Source organism: Nelumbo lutea, chromosome 8 (genome assembly GCF_056320005.1).
Source record: "Nelumbo lutea isolate HS-2025 chromosome 8, American lotus-T2T, whole genome shotgun sequence".
In the NCBI taxonomy this organism is placed as follows: Eukaryota; Viridiplantae; Streptophyta; class Magnoliopsida; order Proteales; family Nelumbonaceae; genus Nelumbo; species Nelumbo lutea.
The window spans coordinates 54,357,501-54,382,089 of NC_142691.1; the positions used below are offsets into that span (position 1 = coordinate 54,357,501).

General features: G+C 37.8%; 1 protein-coding gene across 2 annotated transcripts in view; it reads right to left on the reverse strand.

Annotated features, from left to right (window-relative positions):
* Positions 1 to 19,570, reverse strand: part of LOC148844230 (pyrophosphate-energized membrane proton pump 2) — a 39,660-nt gene extending 20,090 nt beyond the window's left edge. Inside the window, exons 1-3 of one of the 2 annotated variants that reach the window (XM_088957547.1) lie at positions 19,297 to 19,570; positions 17,576 to 17,903; positions 1,797 to 2,000 (exon numbers count right to left, since the gene is read on the reverse strand). In XM_088957547.1, coding sequence (XP_088813673.1) covers positions 1,797 to 2,000; positions 17,576 to 17,668 — 297 coding nt within the window. In that variant the 5' untranslated portion in view covers positions 17,669 to 17,903; positions 19,297 to 19,570. Of the gene's footprint in view, positions 1 to 1,796; positions 2,001 to 17,575; positions 17,904 to 19,097 lie in introns of both variants that reach the window. The other variant, XM_088957548.1, reaches the window with a different exon arrangement.
* Between the last annotated feature and the right edge of the window lie 5,019 nt (positions 19,571 to 24,589).

Consider the following 24,589-nt stretch of genomic DNA (forward strand, 5'->3'; position numbering starts at 1 on the left):
TAGATAAGATAATACTCCCTTAATCTATCCTACTGAACCGATAAGATAAGATAACTGAATAGATAAGACTCCTACTAATCCCTGCTACTGAAAGCAGATAAGGTAAGAATACTGAATAGATAAACACTAAATTGTTGCTGCTGAGAACACTAAATTACTGCTGCTGCCGGCGCCCACATCACCTTCTCTCCAAATCTCCTATCTGCCAATGATCTTCTCTCTCTAGGCAACTCCTAGACCCCACCCTCAAGGTTGAGAGTTGTATTGTCTGCCCCTTCAATCACAATCCTCAGATTGTAACTTTGCCCTGCATACTGCAACTCCTGACCACTTGGAATGGAAGACAAATCAGAAACCTCGACCAGGATTCGAGCCATATCTACCCTCTCCCAAGTTCTGTTTTTTTGGTCAAAGCTTAAGAACTTACCACACATTCAACAGATTTCTTCAAATGTTAGTATGCTCCACGTGTGCATAGGTATGCCCAAGACTCCTATCCACACTAAGCATCTCTTCTTTGATTTCCCTTGCCACCAGGAACCACCAATCCAACCTGAGATCAACTTCTCTTTTCTTCGATGACTCCCAACCAAGCACCCATTCTGCAGCTTGTTTGCTATAAAACATAAACAATAACAGGCCACCGTACAGCTTCTGCACTCCCACCACCCTCTCCATTCCCCATTCGAGCGCCACCTAGGCCTCGACTTTCTCCACATCCAGCTCCATCCCCACAAACCTTCCCACCAAGCTCGCTCAGAGAACCCACATCCCCACCAACCTTCCCACCGCTCACTCACATCAACTCTCACAGCCCTCATAACAACTAGGATTTTGGGTATTCAAAAGATCTTCTTTTAAATGTTAGTATACCATTACTAGTACACAAGCAACAATAAGAGGTCCATTTCGAAGTTAATAGATCAATACAAAGTTTTAAACACATAAGAATACACCCAAAATAACTAAAAACAAACATATTAAGTGTGTGCATTCATGCCTAGGCACATGCCTTTTGAAAGTGATGCCACCTGGGTTCAAGTGAGGTGTATACCTTAAAAAGTTAAAATGCACCTAAGCTCATTGCACACTTTTAAAATACTGAAATAATGACTTATGGACAAGAAATGTCCACGTTTTCCTTTACTTTCTAGTCGATATGGATGTATTATAAGTATAAACCAGGTTAATATATCATATTATATTCAACTGCTCAATTATACAACAAATAATAAATAAAATCCCAATCCGTCCAAAGGAGTTACTATAACAACAGTATGCCAAATACTAAAAAATTCAAAAAATTGATTAAAAAAGTTACTATTTTATCAATTTTATGAACTTTTAATATTTGGCATATTGGTTTGTCAATTGATAAAACAAGGTTACCATCTTATCAAAAATAAATGCACCTAAGCTCATTGCACGCTTTTAAAACACTGAAATAATGACTTATGGACAAGAAATGTCCACATTTTTCCTTTACTTTCTAGTCGATATGGATGTATTATAAGTATAAACCAGGTCAATATATCATATTATATTCAACTGCTCAATTATACAACAAATAATAAACAAAATCCAATAGAGATAATCGTCCAAAGGAGTTACTATAACAACAGTATGCCAAATACTAAAAATTCAAGAAGTTTATTAAAAAAGTTACTATTTTATCAATTTTATGAACTTTTAATATTTGGCATATTGGTTTGTCAATTGATAAAACAAGGTTACCATCTTATCAAAAATAAATAAAAAAATAAATAAAACAAAGTTATAAAGGAAATGAAATGTACCTGAGCCATCTCAGGAGGCCCCTCATCCTTTGCAAGCACCCACTTAGCAAGATAAATGGAAAAAATGAAGCTGATGATGCATATGGAGAAGACAAAAACAATAATTGGAGAAGTATTCGCTCCAATATAAAAGACAGCTCCGAAGCCCAAGAGCAGAAGAACAAAAAGGACACGGACATTCAAACCCATAAAAATCCGAAAAATCTGCATAAACAAAGGAATCAAAAAAATACCAGATAAAGCAATAGTTAGCATAAAAATATCATCAAAGGTAATAGTAAGTCACGACAGAACACATTAAGAACATCACCATAATAAAGCCTCATATTGAAAAAGGGAGGGGAAAATTAGTAATGTAAAAGGGCCAAGACATCAATGTTCTCGATTTCAGCTTCCATATAGCAGATGGTTGCCAATTATACCAACGCCACTGTCACAATAGTTTCCACCACGGAAACCTCAAATCACCAAAAAAAATGTTTGAAAAAAAAAAAAGAAAAACATTTAAGTTTTTCCTTCTGTGGTTTATGGGCTCTGTGACAGATGAGACCTGTAAAGCTAGCACCAGTATTGCCATTAAAAATTATAGAAGCCACAAAATTCTCAAATATACATGCTTTCTTATTAGGATGAAGAGAAAGAACCTCAAAGCATGCAAAAGAATAAACAATAATGCTTTCTGTCAAACACTCCTTTCTTTTTCCTGACAGTACTGTATCATATATCAAAAAGCAACATGTACATAATAGCATGTATAGTAAAGCAAAACGAACACCAAAAACTAATCGGGTAGTATGCTGCCACCAGTGTTTAAAAGTAAGATGTGCAACTAGAATGCAAGGTATCCCTAGATCCTGAGGCATGAAATCCATGGTTAGGTACAAAATGAAGGGTTACTTATGGAAAAAAAATGTAAAAACAAGAAACTTAATATATAACAATATGTTCACCAATATATATAATAATACGCAATCTAAATTCTGGAAGAAGTGAAACCCTGTTTGTTCAATTAATTAGAGCCAATGTTGCATGGACATGGGCACAGGGGTCAAAATCTGATGCATGTCCAAGAGTCTGACTCAGCAAGATGAGAAAACATGGACTTGCAAACACATCCATTGAAAAGTATGTAATTAAAATAGTTCATATTTTTTTCAAAATTCTAGCATTATGTACCTGCCAAAAATGTTGCCTCCCTTACTAAGTGATGTTTTATATGAAAAATGGCAATCCTATACATTAGCTGTTCACTGTTCACTAATATATAATATCAAATAATCTAGGAGATGAAAAGGAAATGTTACATAGAAGTGTCATAAAAAATTCATTGAGTGTCAGACTCCATTGTGTGCACAACATAGATGTCATCCATTTGTGAGATTCCATGCAACACTGGTTAGAGCATTATGCTATTAACATGAAGGTTATTGCCTTCATGCCTTGTAGGTTCAAGTCCTACAATATAAAGTTTAAAAATCATAGCTACGACATATAACATAGTAAATTAGCTTTTCAAACATGAACTTCATGGTTCATTGCAAGGTTCAAAATTTTGACACAAAACGCCCCAAATCGGGTGTATCATTACACCAGGTGGTTGACACACCTATTTTAACAGATTTTAAGAAAAGCTTTGTTTTAATAGTTAAATAACATTTTTATGACACACTTCTGAAATTTTGGAAAAAGAAACAACTAAAAAACGGAAAGTTCATACTACCGATACATCTCTTCCACCATATTGGGGTGTATCGATACTTTGAACCTTGGTTCATTGATCAAAATATTATTTTTTATTGGAAACAGTAATTTCATTAAAACATTAGATTAAGAAGTAGAATTGCCAACCACCCACAATGATTCATTGATCACAAAATATAGCAGCAAACCAGGTGGGAAAATTGTAATTTCATAGAAGCCACAATATCATTCTCACAAATTGATCCTTAAAACACTGATTTGCAACTTGATGCAGGCATGGAAGCAAGGAATATTCCATTGAGAAAGAAGTCAGTTTTCTCCCAATTCCTTATGAAATTGTAATTTTCAAAATTGTTGGATGTTCTTGCATTTTGGTATTTTTAGTTTGTTGATATCTTAGGAATAAAGTATCAGTTTTCTACAAATTGCCTATCATCAGTAAAAATCAAAATTACTACTTATGGTGAACTTCAGACTTATTATCTATAGTAATTCCCATAATTACTATTATAGTAAAGTTGTGATTCAGTAATTTTAGTGTCTTTATAATATGCTAGTTTTAAGGGGATTAGTTATTGGTTATTAGAGTTGTTTTGGGAGTTAGAGCCCTTATTTGTGTATCCATATGGGTTAGCTATGGGTAAAAGGACATCTAAATTCATATTTTGAGTCTATAAATAAAGTCCTTGTAACTGGGAATTTTTGAGTGGAATTAATGGAATGAAAAGTTCATTTTGAAATTGACCACAGGTAACGGAGTGATCTTCTTTTTATTTTGTCTCTCTATCTCTCTTCTTCCTATCATTTTAAACCCAGTAGGACTTTCTCCTTCCAATCCTACATCAAATTGATTTCAAAGACAAATCAAGAGCTATTAGAACAAAACCTAGAGATGAATTGGAAAGCTGTCCAACATTCATTGGAAGAATGCCACCTTTGTTTCCCTTATTCCTAAAGTTGCTGGAGCTGTTAATATCAAAGACTTTAGGCCTATAAGCCTTCTCGACAGTTTTTATAAAATTTTGGCAAAGGTTCTGGCTGAAAGGATGAAAAAAGTCTTGTCTAGTGTGATTTCTAAAAATCAAAGTACTTTTTTCCAGGGAGACAGATGTTGGACAGTGTACTTATAGCAAATGAGCCCAATGATTCTAGGAGAAGAGTTGGGACACTAGGCATGATTTGCAAATTGGATTAGAGAAATCTTATGACCATGTAAATTGGAGATGCTTGGATTTTGTGCTTGTAAGAATGAACTTAGGGAAAAAGTGGAGGAACTGGATGAAAGTTTGTGTTACTTCCCCTAAGTTCTCTGTTTTGGTTAATGGACAAGTTGCAGGCTTCTTTCAGAGCTCGAGAGGTATTAGACAAGGGGAGCCTCTTTCCCCCTTGCTCTTTATCGGTCTTATGGAAGTACTCTTTCAATCCAGTAGGTTGGTCGTATCTGAAGGCTTGTGGAAGGGTTTTGAATTCAATCCAAGGGGGAAAAAGTGCACATGCTATAGTTTGCAGATAATACTTTGTATTTTATTGATGCATCTCGAGATCAGTTGGAGATTATGCTTGGCATCCTTTGCTGGTTTGAAGTTGTTTCTAGGCTCAAAGTGAATTTGGGGAAAAGTGTTCTTTTTCTAGTGGGCCAGGTTGACTGTCTGAAAGATTTGGCCACCAAGGTTCTGGCCTACCAAGTGGATCATCTCCCCAGGAGATACTTGGACTCCCTCTTGGGGCCAAATGTACTTCTAGTGCTATCTGGGACCCAGTGGTGGAGAGGATGGAAAAGAAATTAGCTTCTTGGAAGGCTAAGTATCTTTCCTCGAGGGGCAGAGTTACCATCTTAAAAAGTACTCTCCCAAACCTCTCTACCGACTTCCTCTCTCTCTTTCCCAATCCATCCAAAGTAGCAAAGAAGCTGGAGAGTCCCTTCAGAGAAATTTTCTGTAGAGGTACAGGAAAAAAGAAAGAAAAATCCATATTGTCAAATGGGATCAGGTTTGTTTACCTGTGGAGGAAGGAGGTTTGGGAATAAGTTAAAGATCTTTAACACTGCTCTTCTCAGTAAGTGGCTTTGGAGGTTTGGTGTTGAAAGGAATGCTTGATGGAGGACCTTAATAGCCTCTAAATATGGGGTGGATTGGGGTAACTAGAAATCCTCATATCCTTTTCAGAGTTGGGGATGCTCCCTGTGGAAAGGAATTATGAAATCCTTTCCTGTTACTTCTGGTGGTCTAGCTCTCAGGATTGGTAGGGGAATAGATTGAAGTTTTGGAAGGAGGAGGACCCCTGGTGTTCAAACATTCCTCTTGCTAAAGCCTTTCCTCTTCTCTTTCAATCTGCTCTTAGTCCTGAGGCTTCTGTTGTTGATTCCTATGACGTGGTTGGGAACTCAATCTCCTGGTGCCCCCTCTTCAGATAAAATCTTTTTGATTGGGAGATGGACCAGCTACTGGACCTCCTTGGCATCAAATCTGAGTAAAACAAATATCTCTGGTTTCCCAAGTAAGCAACTGTGGAACTCAGTCAGCCCTTCTAAGTCAAACTTTCTGGTTTGGGTGATGGCACTAAATAGGTGCTTGTCAAGAGTTAACTTGGATAGGTGTGGTGTACAGATATCAGATCCAAACTGTAGCCCCTTCTGAGTCAAACATTCTGGTTTGGGTGATGGCACTAAATAAGTGCTTGTCGAGAATTAACTTGGATAGGCACAGTGTACAGAGTTCAGATCTAAACTGTGGCCTATGCGGGCTCCTGCCAGATCTAAACTGTGGCTCGGAAGTTCGCAAGCCAAATATGGATATTCAACAAGTTCAAAAAGAAGTTCAACAAATTGAGATGGTTGTTCCTGTTGCTGAAATCTCAATTGCTCTTGAAAATTTTTCAAAATCAAACTTGATCCTGTTGATAGTGCTATGTAGTTTCTTCAAGAGTTCTTGATACGATCCTTATCATTCCACGCTTCAAAACTCAAGGACGAGTTTTCTGAACCAGGAAGGAATTAAGCATGGAAGCAAGGAAAGAATCAACAGATATCCGTGGAGAAAGAAGTCATTCTCCAAATTCCTTTTCAAATGGCAATAATTATTGAACATTTTAGATTTTGATGTTTTGAATTTGTTGATGTCATAGGAATACTATTTATGGTAACTTACTATTTATAGTCATTTTCATATTTTTTTGAAGAATAAAAGGAAATTTTATTGAAGAGAAAAAAGATTACAGCAGAAGGTGATAAGAAATCACCTAGAGCAAGAAGCACCCACGGGAAACCCAAACAGGCCTAAGCATACTAAACCTCACAAGCTAAAAACCAAAACGAACTCCAAAAAAAAAAAAAAAGGAACCCAATACAAACACCCTTAAAGCAGAAACCGCCACCTAACTCTAAAACAAAAGCAAAACCTTTCTAGCTGCCAACATCGGTCTTCATCTGTAAATTATCAATGCAGTGATGGAGGAGAAGAGGAGAAGAGAGAAGAGAGAGAGAAGAGAGAGAGCAGAAGAGAGGAGAAAAGATTGAGAGTCAAAAAGCATGCTGGCAGCGCCAGCTATTTTGTTATATATACTAGGGCGACAAAAACTAAAAAATAAAAAGGTAAAAGGACAATAGTACCCCAGTGGTACTATACTTCGGAAAATACAAGCTTTCAACACTCCCCCTCAAGTTGGGACATAGATGTCAATCATGCCCAACTTGTCACATAAGTCATGATGTCAAGAATGGTGTAGCCCTTTTGTAAAGATTTTGCAAGTTGATCCTCAAAGCTGACATAAGGAAGTACACACTTCCCCTGTGATAACTTTCTCTCTGATAAAGTGTTTGTCGATTTCGATGTGTTTAGTTCTATCATGCAGCATTGGATTAGCAGCAATGTTTATGCCTGCTTTGTTATCACAGAATAGGGTCATAGGTCTGTTCACTGGAAAACCCAACTCACTCAACAGATTCTTTAGCCACATAATTTCAGCCACTCCATGAGCCATTGCCCAGCCACTCCTAATGAAAGCATAGTAGCCACTAGTTGACTTTCTGTCATTTAGGAATCCTGCCCAATCTACATCAATGTACACTTCAACTTTCAAATGTCCGTGCTTTTGAAACAACAAACCAGTGACTGGGAACTTCTTAAGATATCTGAGAACTCTTTCTGCTACTTCAAGGTGAGTGGTCTTGGGAGCATGCATGAACTGGCTAAGAACACCAATTGCATAAGCAATGTCGGGGTGGGTCATAGAAAGATATAACAATCTTCCTATAAGTCTCTGAAACTGTTTCACATCCTTGATAAGTTCACCTTGACAGTCACCTAATTTGTGGTTAGAATCAATAGGGGAATCAACTGGCTTCACTCCCAATTTTCCTGTATCTGGAGTAGATCTAGGACATACTTCCTTTGGGAAATGAAGATACCCTTTTGCGAGCGGGTAACTTCAATTCCAAGAAAGTATCTTAGAGGACCTAGATCCTTTACCTCAAACTATGTAGTAAGAAAAATCTTCAACTTTTGGATTTCATCCTTCCAATCGCCAGTGATAATTATATCATCAACATATACTATCAGAGCAGCAATTTTCCCTTCCCCTCTTTTCACAAACAATGTGTGATCAGATTGGCATTGCTTGTATCCTTTCTGTTGAACCAGGCACTCAATGATTGTTTCAGCCCGTATAAAGACTTCTTCAACCTGCACACTTTTTGTTCATTGCCTTGAGCCCGAAAACCAGGGGGTTGTACCATGTAAACTCCCTCTTCAAGGTCACCATTCAGAAATGCATTCTTGATATCAAGCTGATGTAGATCCCAGTCAAGATTAGCAGCAAGGGAGAACAAGACTCTAATGGAGTTCATCTTGGCAACGGGTGCAAAAGTCTCTGCATAATCAACTCCATACACTTGTGTAAACACCTTTGCCACTAAACGAGCTTTATACCTTTCCATAATGCCATCAGCCCTATGTTTGACTGTGAACGCCCATTTACATCCAATCGGATCCTTTCCCTTAGGAAGATCTACTAGTTCCCATGTGCCATTTTTATGTAGAGCATTAATTTCTTTCTTCATAGCATTTGTCCATTCAAGTACTGAAAGAGTTTCTGCCACATTCTTAGGGATAGGAACACTGTCAATGGAAGTGAGAAAGCCCGAAAAGAGGGTAAAATGTTTTCATAGGAAACAAAGTGAGAAATGGGGTGTTTAGTGGTGCAAGATCTAACACCTTTCCTGTGAGCAATAGGAAGGTCAAGGTCATTAGCAACAGAGGTATCAATAGCAATAGGGTCAGAGACATCGATAGGAACCAAGATACCTGAATGAGTATGACCCGCTCCTAGGGAGTTTGATGGCATTGGAGGTACGGCTTCTAGGTTCTCCACAGCTCTTGAACTTGGTTGGCCTTTGTGACGACGAAAGAAGACACAAAAAGGAAGAGGATCAGGAAGAGGAGGGAGTTGAACCAGTTTCTCCTCATTCCTCCACTCCCCCTGAGGAGAAACAAGGAAAAAAAGCTCACTCTCAAAGAAAGAGACGTCAATGGAAACATAAAATTTCCGAGAAACAGGATCAAAACAACGGTATCCCTTCTGAGTGAAAGAATATCCTAGGAAGATGCAAGGAATAGCATGAGGGTCTAATTTTCCACGAGTGGGTGACAAATTTTGGACAAAACAACGACAACCAAACACACGAGGAGGAATGGAAAGAAGGGGAGCCTTAGGAAAAAGAAGCTGATGTGGGGCTTTGCACTCTAACCAACGAGAGGGCATACGGTTAATGAGATAGGTAGCACAAAGGACAGCCTCAAGCCAAAATCGTTTTGGGACATTCATATGGATTAGTAAACCCCAAGCCACTTCAAGGAAGTGTCGGTTTTTTCTTTCGGCAACACCATTTTGTTGTGGTGTTCGAGCACAAGAGCTACAATGAAGTGAACCACATGAAGAAAAAAATCAGTGAGATCACTATGAAAAAACTCTTTGGCATTATCTGATTGAAAATTTTGGATTTCAGTTTGAAATTAGGTGAAGATCATCCGCAGAAAGTCTTGGATAATTTTTGGTACTTCATCCCTTGTCCACATGGGATATACCCATGTACATCTAGAATAATCATCAATAATGGTAATAAAATACTTGTAGCCACTCTCAAATGGTAAAGTAACAGGGTCTCACACATCAGAATGAACAATGTGAAAAGGAAATTCAGATTTATTATTCTTTGAAGAAAAATGAGTTCTACACTGCTTACTCAATTGACAAGTTTGACAAGAAAAATCTGAAACCGACACTAACTTAAACAATTCTAGAAACACCACTTTTAAAGACTCAAAAGATAAATGACCAAGACGACAATGCCATAAATAGACTTGACTCTTACAGGACTGACTCTTAAACTCTGTGACTTGAAGACCAGCCTTATTCTCCAGTATGTAAAGTCCATCCACCATACATCCTCTACCAATCGTCTTCCCCGAGGCCAAATCCTGAATCACACAGTAAGAAGGGAAAAAGGTAACTAAGCAATTTAAGGAATTTGTAATACTACTAACGGAGAACAAACTAATGGGAAATTTCAGGACATGTAAAACATTAGAGAGTGTAAGGCCAAAAGGATGAGAAATGGTTCCTTGACCAGCTATGATAGTATATGATCCATCAGCTAGTCTCACTTTGTCTCTTCCAAAAAGGAGGTGAAAGGTTTGAAAGTAAAAGGGTGTACCAATTATGTGTTTAGACGCTCTAGAATCAATGATCCAGGGAGTGTCAAGGGTATGAGATGCAACATGGAAGGTTGTGGCAGAGTTACCTGATGTAAACGCAAATGACGTTGAGGGAGGAGCATCCGTCTGATGAATTCCTCTACCATAGAGCTCTAAATGGTCACGAAAGGAATTAATAATATCCTCCTTTGGATCAGATCCAGAGACATGAGTCGGTGTCATAGTAGTAATGGGGGGCTGATTTTCTTGAGAGGCCATGTTTGCCATAGTGTTCTTTCTTGTACTTTGCTGTCCTAACTTTTTATTTAGATCTGAACCTTGCTTCCTATTCAAATCTTGAGCCCATTTTGGCTTCCCATGGAGATCCCAGCATGTATCTCGGGTGTGTCGGGGTTTCTGGCAATGAGTACACCACAGTTTGTCTTTGTCATCCGCCCTTTTTTGAGAGTCCCCTCTCTTAAAAGTGTTCCCACCACCTGTAATCACACTTCCTTTTGCTGCCAACCCAACTGCATCTTCTCCAGAACTGTTTATCAAGTTCCTTCTACTTTCTTTTGATTGTACAAGAGCATAAACTTCCTTGACGGAGGGAAGATCCTTCCTACCTAGGATCTGAACTCTAATGGATTCATATGCTGGATTCAAGCCATGTAGAAAAGCAAACACTCTCTGCTGAGATACAAGTTTTTTGTATAATTTTGCATCTTCATCACACTTCCAGTCGACACTCTGATAATGATCTAGCTCCTTCCAGACAGAGGTCAAGTCGGAATAGTACACAGAAAGACACATCTCCCCTGTTTACAAGGGGATAATTCTGCTTGTAACTGATAAATCTTTGCATAGTGACGCAGCTCAGAATAGGTTGATTTTGCCTGTTCCCAAATTTCATTTGCCGTTTCAGCCCACATAAAGTTCCTTCTTATTTGGGGTTGCATAGACACTAAAAGCCAAGACATAACCATGCTGCTCTCCTAATTCCATCTGTCGTATTCAGCACTCACAGAATTGGGTTCTTTGATTCTCCCATTTATATAACCTATCTTCCCCCTTGCAGTAATGTATAACTTGATCCCTCTTGACCATTCCAAATAATTTAAACCGTCGAGAGGAATAACAGCCATGGGAAAGGATAGGTCCACACCCCCACTCATTCCATTCGGCATTGAGGAAACACTAGATGTAGCAGAATCTTCACCACGCATGATTTCATATTCAATAAAACACTCTTAGAAGGGTACACAGCCTTAAAAATAAAATCCTAACATAGGGTACCAAGGAGAACCCTTTTTTTTCAGAAGACACCTCTTTTCTGTAAAATACAGGTGTTGTAACAGCACTAACAGGTCATCCTTTGACCTACAGAATTAACACAAGTGTTGCTACAGGTGTTGTAACAGCACTAACAGATCATCCTTCGACCTACAGAATTAACACAAGTGTTGCTACAATGCATACAGGTCATCTCTTAATCTACGCATCAACAGGAAGGCAAATACAGCAAGTACAGGTCACACTCTGACCTCTAGTTCACCATAAAAGCTGCTGTTGCAGCACAAAAAATCTGTTACAGCAAGTACAGGTCACTTTCTGACCTCCAGTTCACCATAAAAGCTGCTGTTGCAGCCCACAAAAGGTCCTCACGATCTACAGTTTTACAGGGATCAGCCAACTCCACAAAAAAGGAAAGAAAAAGGGACTGCTCACCTCACATTAACTGTCTGAACCTATTACAGGTTCTGTTCTGGCACACGACCAGAAAAAAAAAAAAAAAAAAAAGGGAGAGAGGGTACTTCAGTCCGATCTGGATCTGGCGAATGGAGAAGACAGGGAAGCTGTGCTCAATTTCTTCTTTAGGATCTAACAGTCCTGCACTGATACCATATTATCAGTGCAGTGATGGAGGAGAAGAGGAGAAGAGAGAGGAGAGAGAGAAGAAAGAGAGCAGAAGAGAGGAGAAAAGATTGAGAGTCAAAACCAGCTATTTTGTTATATATACTAGGGTGACAGCAACTAAAAAATAAAAGTGTAAAAAGGACAATAGAACCCCTGCGGTACTATACTTAGGAAAATACAAGCTTTCAACAACATCCTCTTGATTTGAGAATTCCTCGTCCCATTCCTTGCTCCCTTTCAAATGCGCTTTGGTCTTTGCTCTCTCTTCCTCTTATTTTTCTTCCAAATTCTTCAAAAGCCCTCCTAGCAAATTCCTCATCACCCCAGAAAAATAAAACCAAGCTTTTCCCGACTGTGGCCTCCCTATCAACTAATTTTTGGATAGTCACCTCACCGTAACTCCATCAGCAATTTCATTCTCCTGTAGTAACCGTGTTGCACCAGATTCAGATTTGGCATCAAAAACCTTATTGACCAGTTGTTCCTTCAACAATAGGGGGAACAGCAGTTGATCTTGCACTATTGCCCCCCATGATCAGCACCAGATGTCCCATTAACCCTCACTCTTTTCCTTCTGTACACCCATTTATATTTTTTAGTAGGTCCGGCCCCTGCCGAGCTGAGTTTCAGTCTAGAAAAAATCTGTCACATGAACTATGTGATTTCTCATATTGTGTAATTTCTTGTTGATTATCCCACCATTCTAATCTTCCTTCTCTTCCATTTTGCTCCCTCAACCCAGATCTACACCCAGTCTTCCAATCTCAACCTCCTCATAAGATAAGCCATCTTCGTCCTGACTTTCAACCTGTCCACCAGAAGAATCATTATCAGCTAAGTCTTCCTTTCCTCCATCATTGCTTTCAGTTCCTGGCTCAGCACCGATACTAGCAATCTCTTTCCGGGGCATTGTCTCCCCCCTTTCCAATTTCTCCACTTTAGAAGGAACAGTCTCTTCCAAACATGAAGAAACTGGACATTCCAAGTCACACCTATCCTCTGAGAGCATCCTGTCTCTTCCATAATTATCATTTATAGCAAGTAAAATAGTGATTTATTATTTTTAGTAATTTCAAATGTCTTTAAAATATGTTAGTTTTAATAGGATTTTTAATTGGTTATTCAATTTATTTTAGAAGTTAGAATCTAGATTTGAATTTTTATATGGGTCACCTATGAGTTCATCTTAGTCCTAAAGTAGTTGAGTTTGTCTTGGGTCAATTTCGTTTTTTTATAAGAATAGAAAAGAATTTATTAATAATTCAGCAGAAACAACTTATACAATGAGCTTCCCATGAGGAAGCGGGATTGCAGAAGTGAGCCCAGAAAAGATGGTCCCTATGCACCCCTTGCTTAGCTAAACAATCAGCTATCCCATTAGTCGATCTCCTTTCCCACTGAATTCTTACTGTCATATTGGATGTCAATCATTTAAATCTTTTCATAGCTTCCCTGTAGATCTAAACAACAGTACCCTGATTCCTTAGTCACCCAGTTATCAGCTTCAAGTCCACTTCAATTAGCAGTCTATCAATGTTCAACTCTCTATCAAGTTGTGCCCCTTGCACAACAGCTTGACACTCAACTTGAATACAGTCCCCTACACCTATAGGACCTGAAAATAAAGCAGCTATACTCCCATCCGCATTTCTTAAAACACCAATCCCTGATCCTGAGGGTCCCAAATTCCCCAAGCTCCTAGATGCAACTCCCCAATTCCTCCAAATATCATCGTAGGAAAAAAGGGGAAAATGTCCAAAGTTTTAGCCAAATAGAGAGCCCTACTTAAAATGCAGCACCAGATAGCCTCCCCATTTCCTCTCCTTATCATTGAAAATTCTAACATTTTTCTCCTCCCACATTGTCCACGCCAAAGAAGCCCTAGCACATCTTCACAAGATCACATCCCTTCTTTTAGGCCATCTGAAGGTTGTAGGGTCAAATAGACTACTGATTGACAAAGGCAGAGACCACCTACAACCAAATAGGGCAAATAACCTTTCCCACAAACCAGCAAAAACAGGGCAAGAGATTAGCAAATGGAAGCAACTCTCACCATTAGCTTTGCAAATAATACACCAAGGGAAAGACAAAGGAAGGGTATTCTTTTTTGTAGGTTGTCCAAAATGTTTAACTTTCCATGACAAGCTTCCCAACAAAGAGCTCCGAAGTCCGACCTTGGATGGATCAAGGTTCAAAATATCAATACGCCGGTAGAGGCATATCAAGCAATATTGGTGGTTTTTTTTTTTTAGTTTTTTTTCAAATCCAGTTCAGAGGGGCCGGTTTAAGGTCCATCCACCCCCTGAACCGGTCAAAACTCCGAAACACTCTGTAGAGGCGTATTGGGAAGCTCCCGATACGTGTTGATATTTTGAACCTTGAGAGGAATAGGATTTAACCAAACTTATTATAGGAGAAGACAGGGGAAGATGTATCCAAGAACAAGGAGGAACAAAAAGAAGCACAAGAGAAGAGGCCCTTAGGGTTAGGGGTCCAAACCTATCTTCTGAATGGGTGGCTCCAAAAGAAAAAGAATCAAAGACTTTTAGGAGTAAGGCAACCTGATCAAACTCATTGTCCCTCAATCCTCTTCTCAAGCCTAAATCCCAACTAACACCAATCGAGGGGGAGAAAGAAGCAAAGCATTATATATTTTTAAAATAGAGTATAAAAAGGGAAATAGATCCTTGAGAGTACAGTTGCCAACCGAAGATCTTCCAAAACAAAACTATCTCAAATACAAGTATCATACCTTATTAGGCTTAAGAACTGGGGGAGAATACCATGCATGGCTTTCAGGGAGAAGCCAAAGTAGCCTGTGAGATAAGACTGCAACTTGGGCCAAGTTGGCCCGAACCCAACCCAAAAAGGTCGGGTTAGGTTGGGATGGGTTGACGCTCGGGTTAGGGTTGAAATTTATGAACCCGACTTTACTTCAGGTTGGGTTAGGGTTGACCCCTCGGGCAACCCGACTCTATAGTACATATCATAGATAAATAAATATATATATATCATACATTGATCTGTTTAGATGCATGATAGTTGTATAGCCCCCACCACATACTATCATTTATTTCTTTTAAGATAATCACTTCACTTAATCCTAATTGGAAATACTAAAACCTTAAAAACATATTTTATGTTTTTTGAATATTTTATTCTTTTTTCCTCTCTGTTGCTTGCCACCCATAGCTTGCTACCTATAAAAGATCTATTATAAGTCATAACATACAATAAACTATAGTCATTTCAAACACTTTTTTTTTCTAAATTTTGCACTTAGAGAACCAATAAAAATATCAACAAACAAATACTAATAAAACATAGGATTAATATATGTGGTGAAAGTTGAGTTAAGATCTTAGATTAAGAAGTTCTACAAGATTTTAAGGAATGGGAAGAAGGTTGGGTTGGGCCCAACCTGAGCCCAACCTGGGTTGGGTTGGGTTAGGGTTGGAGGTATTTAGTTAGGGTTAGGATTAGGGCAAGGGTTGGGTAGGTCGGGTTGAAAGTCGGGTTGGGTTAGGGTTAGGGTTAAGATTGGGGATTTAGAACTTAGGGTTGAGCTAGGGTTGGCCTCAATCCGACCTAACCCGGCCCGACTTGCAGCCCTACCGTGAGATACACCTAAATCCCAACCATTGTCAACTCGCCCATAAATGCTTTCCACCATCCCTCATGCCAAAGTCTCTCCCTCTCCAATGGCCACCTCCACAGCCACTTACCCAGCAAAGCTATATTCTTCTTTCCTAAGTTACCTATTCCCAATCCCCCTTGTTCCTTACTCTTACAAACAACTTCCCATTTAATCAAATGATCCTTCATTCCTTCCCCAAGCTCCCATAAGAAATCCCTCATGATTTTTTCTACCTTCAACACCTCCCTCCATGGCATCCTAATATCTTTTATTAATCTTACTAAAACTGAACAAATTACAAGTCTACCCTTAAGTGGGTGACCGGCTCATCAACATACTTAAAAGACACAAAAAAAAAAAGATTAACAGGCCCATTATCAAACAAAACAACTAGGGAACACTAATAACAAGACAATAGTGCACTAGGCCCATTCAGCCTAGTCTCTCTACAAAATTGTAAAGGCTTTTGTAGAATGCTGTTGTGTATCTTTTCAGAAAGAAAATATACAGGATAGCAGAAGACAGATTTAGCAGAGCTATACCCCCAAAAAAGACAACTCCCACCCTACCAATATGCAATTCTTCTTCCAAGCAGCCAACATTTTGAAAAAAAAAATCTCAACTACCGCATCCCGAAAAGACAACTCCCACCCAATGGAAGTCCAAAATACCTAAGCAGTCTTGTAGCCACTTGACATCCCAAAAATTCGTGCACACTCTGCTATGCCCCCACCCCTCCCCCAGTTCCTAGTTTATCCCTGCCAGGCTTCATAGAATCGTAGAGCATGTTCTCAATGTCTCATTTTTTGAGCTTGCCTTCTTTACCTTAGTGGTGCAGCTCTAGATACTTTTAGTTTTTATCTTTAATATAATAATAGCTTTTACCTTTAAAAAAAAAAAAAAGTACCATCTGCAAATTTCAGTGGTAACCACCCTATCAACCCTCCCCATTCTAAAACTTCTAGAAAGACCCCCCATCTGCCCCAAGGATCAAATATCGAGACAATATGCCTCATATCAAGCATATCATATCCATACTGGTGGTCATGGAGACAAATGAATAGACCAATATATACACAGGGTTGGGGGTTTTTCAAACTTTGGGATGATAGAAGGCATCCCCCTCATGCTGATAAAATTAAAAAAAATAAAAAATAAAGGTCAAGACTAATGGTTTTATCGATACACACCATTACCCAATTGTTGGTATCAGGCATATCAATATTTTCATCCTTGATCTGCCCTAGTCAACACCCTACTTAAAAGTCCAAATCATCAAATCTATGTTACCTACTTACCTGGATACCTGTACTAGGGTATCATGTCATATTAGATCCTTCAAATCTTAGTGTAAATTTCATATCCACTACCACATCCACTCATATCCTTGCTGTATCCGGATAGCATAGCATCAAATTCAGGTCGTTGTGATGAATGTTTCATTAATCTCTTAAGATCAATCAACTTCTACCAACCATCTTAGATAATTATTTTGTTAATGAACTTTCTTTAGATCAAATCTCAAAAGAGACCCAAAAGTGATGCAAGCAAGCAATCAGAGGAAGTACCATCATGACCCAAGCCTTGTCCCAACTATATGGGGTTGGCTACATGAATCCTGACACATTAGCCACCCCAATTTTGTTTAAATTTGTTCTTTTTCAAAGACATATTATCAAGGAAAGGTCCTTTTCCACAATAGATGTATATAAAGGGAAAAAAAAGAAAACTAATTTGCTAAAAACAAATAAGAAAATGTACTCTTTATTTGCAACTTTTGCAATAAAATAAGAAACATCACAAGTACAGAAGAACAAATGACAAAATCTTACCAATGGATTATAAGGTTTACTACGCATTGTAGGGAAGGTCCTAGGTCTATCTTGATAAGAAAGCATGGAGCCATCTTCCAAGTCTCCCTCCATCGCAACAGCATTAGAGGAATTCACTCTTCGGGCTACAGAGAAAGGGTTATACTCGCCGCCCTGGGGCAAGTCACCCCCTGAACCTGGTCGTTGAATTTTGTATGATCTTATTATGAACAATGAAGTGCGGAAGTTAATCCCATGCAACTATATGAGATATCAAGTGTTATTTCCAGATCAAATGTCCTCCAATTGTTGTAAATTTTCTGGTTTCAGATTGTGCTGATCATCTTTCCTGAAAATGCCATTGCCATCATAAAAATCAGTGCATTGACCTTTCATAACCATAAAGAATACAAAATTAATTATACTTTTTCATTTGTAGTGTTAACTGCATTGGTGCAAATTAATGATAATTGACATACATATTAAATGGACTCCTTAACTCCCAAGAGTTTTTAATCATTAACTTAATTCCTAGTTATTTTTTCTTTCCAAATTTTTTCCTTTCTCCATGGTGGACTCAAACAGTAACACATTTATTAAGTAGAATGTTATTAATGAATCTACCAGGCCTAGAGTTGAAGGAGGCTAAACCTTAGAAACTCCAGTAACCCTTTTAGTACTTACCATAAATGAAAATGAGTTTAACCATCAAATCTCCCTCCATATTAAACATTAAAACTAATAATAGAAAATGAAAACAAACAAATTTTCCTATCAGATAAGGTTAAACATACAAGCCTAAGAAATGAATCAAGGATTAAAAGTTAAAGCTTTGAATCTACATCTATAAAAACTGGACTGCAGCATAACTCTAAATTCAATCAACTAGGAAAGAAAGATACTGAGCTCCTCTAGTCCTCCCATCACAAAAACTTTCGATAAGTGGATATCTAAAGCAAACCCAAAGCTTCTGATCTCATTTAATCAAAATGAAGAACACTTTGGTCTATATATCAAACCCTCCCACTCATTTCAAAACCATCCATGGTATGTATTGAATCTCTTTAATTTCCTGGGAAAGCAAACAAGGATGCAGACTATTGAGCACTGATAGACACCCATCAAGCCTCTACTTTCTACTTCACTTAACCTTCGGAGGCATCCTATTCATGATATAAGAAAATAAGTTATGATCCGTTCTGCGGCAGCTCAATCATTTTTCCATTTTGTTTATACTTAAGTTCTTTTCCCGAGAGAGAGAGAGAGAGAATCTCATGTACCTCTCCTTAAATAACCCAAACACGAAAGCGCGAAATTTCTAAATCCAACTAAAATCAAAAGAAATGCATTCGTATCACAAAATAATTCTCATCCCAAGGTTCCAAGTGACACAGAACCGTAAAATTCACTAAAATTCACATGATTAGATTCATGCAAATGCTAAGATCTAAATGCAAGGTCATAGATTCAGTGCGTTCATCCAGAAATTAACGCAAAAAAAAAAAAAGAACTAATCAGAAAGAGTTCACATTCATCAAATTACCTACTCTCTCCTACAGCAATACATAAACCACACTTTCATCCTTCTCTTCGATCGAAACCAGATCTCGGGAGAGAGGCCAAGAGAGTGACAGAAAAAGAGACTAAGGAAAAGCTGACTTTAAAACGGACTAACCAAGAATTAAATAAACTAATAATTAAAAAAAAACATCAAACTAGAAAATTTGACTTCGACTACTTACCATTCAATGACAGGGCAGAACTTATGTAACCACCATTAACAGAAGTTCAAGCTCGCCCTCTAGGGCTTTCAAGTTCTAATATATCGCTGTAAATTTGCAGAGACTAAGGAGAAATGAGAATATTCTTCTTCATTCCTATTTTAATCAAAAAAAAATGGCCATCGCAAAATCTAAATTCAGTTTTCAGCGTAAGATAGCAAGAAAAGCATCACATTACTAGAGTGCACATAGCGCGTAGCCGTGCACATTACGCTACTGGTCACTTGGTCAGATGCGTCTATCTCTAACACCATTTGGGAACTTTCTCGGTAGTGGAGTTTGGTAAATTGGTGGGCCTAAAGTTTGATTAGTGTGCCAATGAACAAATTTCTCTCTTGAATAGTCATCAGTTATCTCTAACGTGTTCCTGATGCGCGCTGCGAGCTTAGAAGCACACCCCCTCTAACGCTGAAAGACTGAGAACACTGAACGGACTCGTGCAGGGAAAGGTGGATTTGGGTTTGCTTTTGCTTCCCAATCCCTCTCTGCTTTACCCCGTCCGTGCAGAAACTTTAAATGCTTTTCTGAAATTAGCCACGTATTTGTCGCTGACGTGCAGTGTCAGATTTAGATATCCAATAATTTCAGAGTATGTGAGGTGGAGCAAATCTGGCCGTTATAAGAGTAGAGATGCTTTCAATAGTTTAGATTATTTTTGTCAACCAGAACGGTTGATAATTGGGATCGTAGGACCCATTAAAAGATTTCCTTACCAACAGTCAAATGATCAAGATGATAAGGGAAAGCATCGTGATTGATGGACACCTGTCTCATGAAATAATCGGGGTGGGACCGGGGGCCCACCTTTAAGATTGTTGATGCCAATCCATGAATAACAAGATGGAAACCTTATTTGGCATTTGATCGTGGATTGACTTTCAGCTGTCGGCGGATTTATATGGAGCCCGATGATGGATAATTACCCTAGGCTGTTAGGTTTGAAGGAAAATGTAGGCTAAATTTTGTATAGGTTTTCTTATATTTTCCTTCATTTCTCAACCTTTTCTTTTAAATCAAATATAGTCTTAAGCAGCAAATGAAAGAGACACTAAAATTTGCTTTTTTTACGTTTAGATTTAGTGTAAATTTTGGTTTGTTTTAGGTTATTTTTAGAATTAATTAAAAACATATGAATTTTATTTGCACAGGTGTAAATGTATGAGAGTGTGAATAGGCTAAAGGTAAATTGTGGTTTAGTTTTGCTTTAGATTTTGTTTTCATTTAATTTGTTTATGAGAAATAAGATGAAAGTGGTCCCTCCTTAATTGGAAAGAAAATGGAAATACGAGGGGAAAACATTAACTGTTTGGAATTTGAAAAAATGTGCCCAAGCTGTTTTTGAGCTTTCTCTATATGTACTTGAATGTTACCATGGCCATGGGTGTGGGTAAAAGAATATCCACAATCAATATTCCGTTAGTCAAAAAGATAAGCAAGGGACTGAATGTGATAACGTGGCCATGGGTGTGGGTAAAAGAATATCCACAATCAATATTCCGATAGTCAAAAAGATAACAAGGGACTGAATGTGATAACGTGTGGTGGATGATATGGTTTCCATTTATATGATGCATGTGTAGGTATGTGTGTGTGTGAGAGAGAGAGAAGTTGAGGTAAGAGTAAAGTGCCAATTTGCACCTTGAATGAATGCAATTAGACAAGAAAGAGTACAAATTTTATATCATGTACAAATACAAATCATAGTTACAAACATCTATGTTTGGTTGCAGTGCAATTTTATTTGCATTAGTACAAATGTAGGGGAGTGCAAATCAAAATAATGCAAATTCTGGTTAAATTTTGTTTTGAGTTTTACTTTATTCTATTCCAGGTCTTATATTTATTTGGTTTGTATTGCAATCAAACAAAAAGATAAATTTTGAAATAAAAATAAGGGTCATTTACTAGAATACCCCCTATAGTTTTATTGATTTACTTAAACTTATCATTTTAATTTTATTGAAACACCCTTATAGTTTGCAGCCTATTTACTTAAATGACCTTTTCACTATGAAATATTTGTTTTTTCATTTGAAAATAGGAAATGTGCATTGAATCCATCCCAATTCATGTTAATAGAAAACACGCTCAAACTATGGAATAAAGAGATTCCAGGAATTGTTGTTTCCAATTCCACCTTTTAATGTGTGTGCTTTGTTCCATAGACATTTCGTAATAGGTGTTTATCAAAACACCGTCATGTCATTGTCAAATCAACATTTAGCCCATCATGGTAATCCATATGCATAGATACTCACAAAATTTGGCATTGATTTATGTGTGCGGCTACCGTTGGGGAAAGTTTCATTTCAACGATGTTCTGCTGATGTGGCGCTAATGGCACCTAATGGCGCCTACTTGTCATGAACAGTTGACATTATTATTTTTCTTGGTTTTGAAGACGAATCAAGTACAAATGTTTAGTTAATAAATGAAAGCTCTACCAAAAATATACAATCTAAATCCAACCCGAGAATTAATGTAATGGCTGATATCAAAGTGCTAGTTTTTAAAGGAGAAAATTTAAAGAAAACTTACAACTCATACTTGATTTCATCAAAATCATATCTCATGGTTAAAAGGAAACAAATAAAGTGTGAATAAGTTGATGGTTTGAAATTGTTTGCTCTAAAATTACTAATAAATTTGAAGCCAAGCTTACTACGTACAAGAACATTTTCAAAAAGACAACTATTTACTTATATAGAAAATCTTTTAATAAATATTCCCTTGGAGAAATGGTGGTTGTGTTTATTTTTAACCTAAGATTGTGTTTGATTTATTGTCAAAAGCATTTGTGACACAACATTAGGGGTGGCAACGAGCCGAGCTTTTCACGAGTTGCTCGAGCTTGTCTCGGCTCGGCTCGGTTTCAGCCGAGCTCGAGCCTTTTAATAAATATTCCCTTGGAGAAATGGTGGTTGTGTTTATTTTTAACCTAAGATTGTGTTTGATTTATTGTCAAAAGCATTTGTGACACAACATTAGGGGTGGCAACGAGCCGAGCTTTTCACGAGTTGCTCGAGCTTGTCTCGGCTCGGCTCGGTTTCAGCCGAGCTCGAGCCCAATTCAATGGCTCGATTAATAAACGAGTCGAGCTCGAGCCTACTAGAGCTCGGCTTGTGAGGCTCGCGAGCCGACTCGAATATATATAATATATATAATAAAATTATAGAAAATAATATATATATAATAAAAATATTATAATTATTAATTATTATAATTCTTAATTTTTAAATATAAAATAATTTTTTTACATATACTTTTTATTTTTATAATAAAATATGTAATAAATATTTTTATAAAATATAAAACGAACTGAGTCGAGCCGAGCTCGAGCTTATAAACTTTTGACTCGAGCCGAGCTCGAGCTCGAGCTCGAGCCTTATAGAATAATCTCAAGCTGAGCTCGAGCCTGGTACTATTCGGCTTGGCTCGGCTCGGCTCGAATCCACCCCTACACAACATAAAAGAATATGCATTGGCTTCCCACAAAATGCCCCATATGTGCCCCACACATCCCAAACATGCATTGGGAACACCTCCACTTGAAAATACAAGAGATATTCCAAATGCATGGTGAGATGTATGTGGTGTGGGGCACATGTAGGACGAGTCTATATGGAGCCAACTAGAACTCCACTAAAAAGCCCTCCTAACTTTTTTCGTCTTTTTGCCCCAAAGGTTTTAAGTTTTGGATTATTGTGGACAATATATTTTATATGTGGTGCATATCTCTATCCATTGGAGTTCTGTCAAAGCTAAATTCAACCTACACAGTCCTCATGCATACAGCCTACATAATTCTTATGCATACATATCCACAAATTTATTCAAATTCTCTCTCTTAGCTATTAGTATTTGACAAAATGTCAACTAATGAACTATACCATGAAATGATTCATTATTGAAAAAGGAAGAAGAATAGGAGACAACACTTAAAGTTGATATTTCAACAAGGATTGTGTAAAAAGACAGAGAGAGAATAAGAGAATAATCTGAGAAGATAATTAATAAGTCTGAGTGTCGTATTATATTATCAGTATATTTTAAGTATACATTTGAATATGGGTTATACTATAGAACTGACTATTGTTATAAAATGAGTATACACAATGGTTCACTATTACACATCTTTTATTGAAACTCATCATGAAACGATCTAGCCATGTGAAGCTTGGCCAACATATCCTTCAACACCCCACCGATGGGGTTAGACCCATAGGCTGTGTTTGGTTTGAAGGAAAAAAGTAGGAAAAGGAAATGAAAGGTAGGAAAACCCATAAGAGGTTTGTAAAGGTTTCCTTACTTTTCCCTTCCTTTTCCTATTTTTTCCTTAAAACCAAACATAGTCATAGTGAGCTTGTAACTTTGGAAGCAAAAGCTAGTGGCTGAGAGTGGCTTCATTAGAATGCACACGATTTGATCTTGAGAGTGAATGAAAAGAACACGTAATGATTTGGCTTGAACCCATTTTAATTTAGTCCATATGTGCTTTGTGAAAGCATAAAAAATTGGATTAGAAGTGAGAAAAGTAGCACCCAAATTGTCACACCAAAGAATGAATGGTGTAGTTCGACAGTATTTAAGTTCACGAAGAATAAATTGAGCCCTTATAAGTTTAGTTGTAGCAGTGTCTATAGTACTTAGATTCAGTACTCCATGAGAAAACAATATTTTGTTTATGTAAATACCAAGAATTTAAGTTGAGGCCCAAAAATATACAAAAATCATTATGTGATAACCTTGCCCAATCAACATTTGAAAAGGCTACAAGAGTAATGAAGCAACATCTTCAATAACAAGGTCATGGGTGATAGCACTCTCCAAGAAACTTAATATTCATTTAACAAGAGAACAATCTTATAACAATCTAAATAGACTTGATATGTTTGGTACTCTTGGACTATGTTGATGTATTCTTTAGATAGACCTTCAAAAAGCTTAAGGTCCCCTTTAAAAGGGATGGCCAACCTCCTTGGGTGCCTATCTTTAGCAACATAGGGACTACCTTGGCTAATATCAAATGGTGAGCACACACTTGCTCATGGGGATAGTGCGTGATTGGCACCATGATTCATATTGGAAGGGGAGGCTTAACATGCGGGTTGGTTATGTCTTTGCCATATCCTTTTGTCAATTCCTCTTTTAGATATATCGAACTATCTCTTGCCCAAGTGTTTAGGTGTTTCTCATTCAAGCAGTTGCCTATCATCACCATTATTAGCACAATCCACATAAGCAATGCTTTCCA